At 47.5% G+C, this 2,623-nt stretch overlaps 2 protein-coding genes across 2 annotated transcripts in view; both read right to left on the reverse strand.

Moving 5' to 3' along the window:
• UREG_04039 (MYO2 protein) overlaps window positions 1-1,470 on the reverse strand; it is a gene marked incomplete at both ends in the record, with an annotated part of 3,796 nt that extends 2,326 nt beyond the window's left edge. The window contains 4 exons of the mRNA XM_002544476.1: window positions 19-834; window positions 889-1,078; window positions 1,134-1,266; window positions 1,336-1,470. Coding sequence (XP_002544522.1) covers window positions 19-834; window positions 889-1,078; window positions 1,134-1,266; window positions 1,336-1,470 — 1,274 coding nt within the window. The remainder of the gene's footprint in view (window positions 1-18; window positions 835-888; window positions 1,079-1,133; window positions 1,267-1,335) is intronic.
• Window positions 1,471-2,534: 1,064 nt separating this feature from the next.
• The window catches only part of UREG_04040 (uncharacterized protein), a gene marked incomplete at both ends in the record, with an annotated part of 1,599 nt that continues 1,510 nt past the window's right edge, over window positions 2,535-2,623 (reverse strand). The window contains one exon of the mRNA XM_002544477.1: window positions 2,535-2,579. Within this exon, the coding sequence (XP_002544523.1) occupies window positions 2,535-2,579 (45 nt within the window). The remainder of the gene's footprint in view (window positions 2,580-2,623) is intronic.

Here is a 2,623-nt window from a genome sequence, read left to right on the forward strand (position 1 = left end):
CGTGCCAGTCAAACAAACTGGAATAGATGAATTTCTGTAACTGAATCTCGGACGACAATGGCTTGCTGTTGAGTAATGTTGGAAATAATCTGCTCGCCTCTGGTTGTCAATTGCTTTTTCACAATCCACTTGGCGAAGCCGTTGGGGTTAATTCCCAGCATCTCGCATGCCCGCACAAGGGAAGGTTCCGACGGCGATAACGACGAATCCGTCCTTGTACCAGTAATCTTGACCTTTCCGAGGTGCAAGAGCGCAGCTAATATCCGGAAGATCTCGGTTTGGGTGTCCGGGGGAACGCCAATGGTAGCGAGCGACTTCTTGGTAGCTTCCAATTCGGCCTTATCATCGACGCCGTCGATCACTGGAGTGCCTCCTTGGTTTAGATAGTCAAATTCCTCGATCGACAAGAGATTTAGATCTTGTCGTTCTGACTCCGTAGCACCGGCTACTAGTTGATAAAATATATGGTAATTTCTCTCCTTCAACGGCTGGAAAACCAGTCTCGACCGTTCTAAAAGGTATGTTCTAATTTTTGCTCCAATGATATTTGTTTTCGAGTCAAACATGATCTCGATGTATTTCCCAAATCGTGATGAGTTGTCATTACGGGTCGTTTTCGCATTACCGAATGCTTCCATGACGGGATTCGTCGCCAGGATTTGTTCTTCCGTTTTGCTAATCGAATCTGCCCTTCCGGTGGCATAGGTACCAGGTTCATCCGGCGTTCCTCGTGTTGCAAAGTAGCGCATGATATACTTTGCACTCACAGTTTTTCCAGCACCAGATTCTCCGGATACCACGATCGTCTGATTTCTCGAGTCTCGTAACATATCCCTGAAGAGATTTTGTAAGTAGAAATAATGACACAGGCTGTTTGAGGATCCTTACGCGAAAGCCTCCTCAGCAATGGCGAAGAGATGTGGTGCTTGTGAAGCTCGCTGCTTTCCAGCATAGACTTGGACCATTTGTGGCACATAGAGCGAGTCGACACGGGCGAAAGGATTCGTTGCAATTAGCACGATGCCACTGTATGTGTATATCTCCTTCTGATAGTAACGTAGTTTAATTGCTTGCAGCACTATAGATGTATTAGGTGCCAGAACCTGTTATCACCTACAGCAAGGCCAACATACCAGCAGGCTCGTTCAGGTGCGATAAGTTTGTCAGGTCTTCGCTGGCTTCTAGCATTGCCGGATTCATTAACGGTGGGAGACTCGAATTATTATTAATTTGTAGATCCGCCTCCGTCGTTTCGATCGTTTTTGTCTACATTCGATGTATCTCGGTCAGTATACCGTAATACAAGCGACCATGACGAGTAGAGGAAATGCACACCTCTCCGTTTTCCAAAGAGAATACCAGCTTCACTTTATCACCATCCACCACCTTCTCAACGACTTCCGAAGCAACCCATCCTTCTGTTTGGTCGGGTTGCCACGCCCGAGTGCCAACCGCAAAGTTATGCGCCATTCCGCCGGTCTGGGGATAGAAGCTCAAAAAACGACAGTCAGGCAGCACCTAGGATAGAAATTCTATACAGATACGAGGGTCATGGGAATAGCAACATCAGCTTTTAGCATCCACATCTAAAGAACCGGGGGCGCAACGGGGACAGTCAATGAATGGCAAAGAAGTGGACTAAAGATTAAGAGCGTCCCGGAGAGGTGCATACACCTTGCTCCTGTTGAGGGTGCTTCAAACGACTGCTGCCAGTTTGGGAGTGCGAAGACAGAGGTTGTGAGAGCTTGGAATCTTGGAAGAAATACCCCGGGAGCCGAGAGAACTGAAGAGACGGCTGTCGAGTAAGCGAGCCTAAAACCCCCTGAAACAGCGAACGGTCCTCTTGATGCTGGGGTGAAGCTAAATTACCACTTCATGCTGTGTTGGGGCCCATCTCAAACCCGCCATTCCAGATCCAGCCTGGGCCCTCACGTGATATCGCTGTTTTGCGCTCTTTTTAACCCGATGTGCTGGCAGGAGGATCAGACGGCCGATACGGATTGGCCATTGACGAGGCGTGAAGAGCATTCATGGTTACAATGATCAGCAGGGATTAGTTACAGGACGATGCTCCATCTAATGTAGCTAGCTACCGACTTGATAGAGAAGGGCATCCAGTACCTACGCATACCCGCTTGATTGACGGTCAATAATGCCAGAACTTTTATTCAGCGATTTCAAGAATAGGAATAATTAACATGTCATGACCTTCTCATGAGTTTGAACGTAGAGGTAGCAACAAATAAGTGACACAGGCAATTTCTAATGCACGCCTCACGCCAAGGGAGCTCTGACTAGCACTCGTGTTAAAGACCCGATCCTCCAGTCTGATGGAAAGCACGAAACAGGGAATCCGGGCAAAAATAGTGGTGAACATGACTTAAGAAGCCTTTGTAGCTGTGTGATACCAGTTTAAGGGCAAGTACGGTGGATTTGTAGGGTTGCGGATGGGGAATTAAGGACGAGGAGAACGATATTACACTCCATATTGGTTTAAAAAGGGCAATATTTCGATAAGAAGGACAATGCGGTTATCAAGGATGAATGTTTGGGTCTTCAAAGGGATGCACCACTCGAAACTGAAGATCGTAAAATCGGGCCAATTCGCAAACGCTGCCACAAG

Source organism: Uncinocarpus reesii, genomic scaffold, assembly GCF_000003515.1.
Source record: "Uncinocarpus reesii 1704 scaffold_2 genomic scaffold, whole genome shotgun sequence".
NCBI lineage: Eukaryota > Fungi > Ascomycota > Eurotiomycetes > Onygenales > Onygenaceae > Uncinocarpus > Uncinocarpus reesii.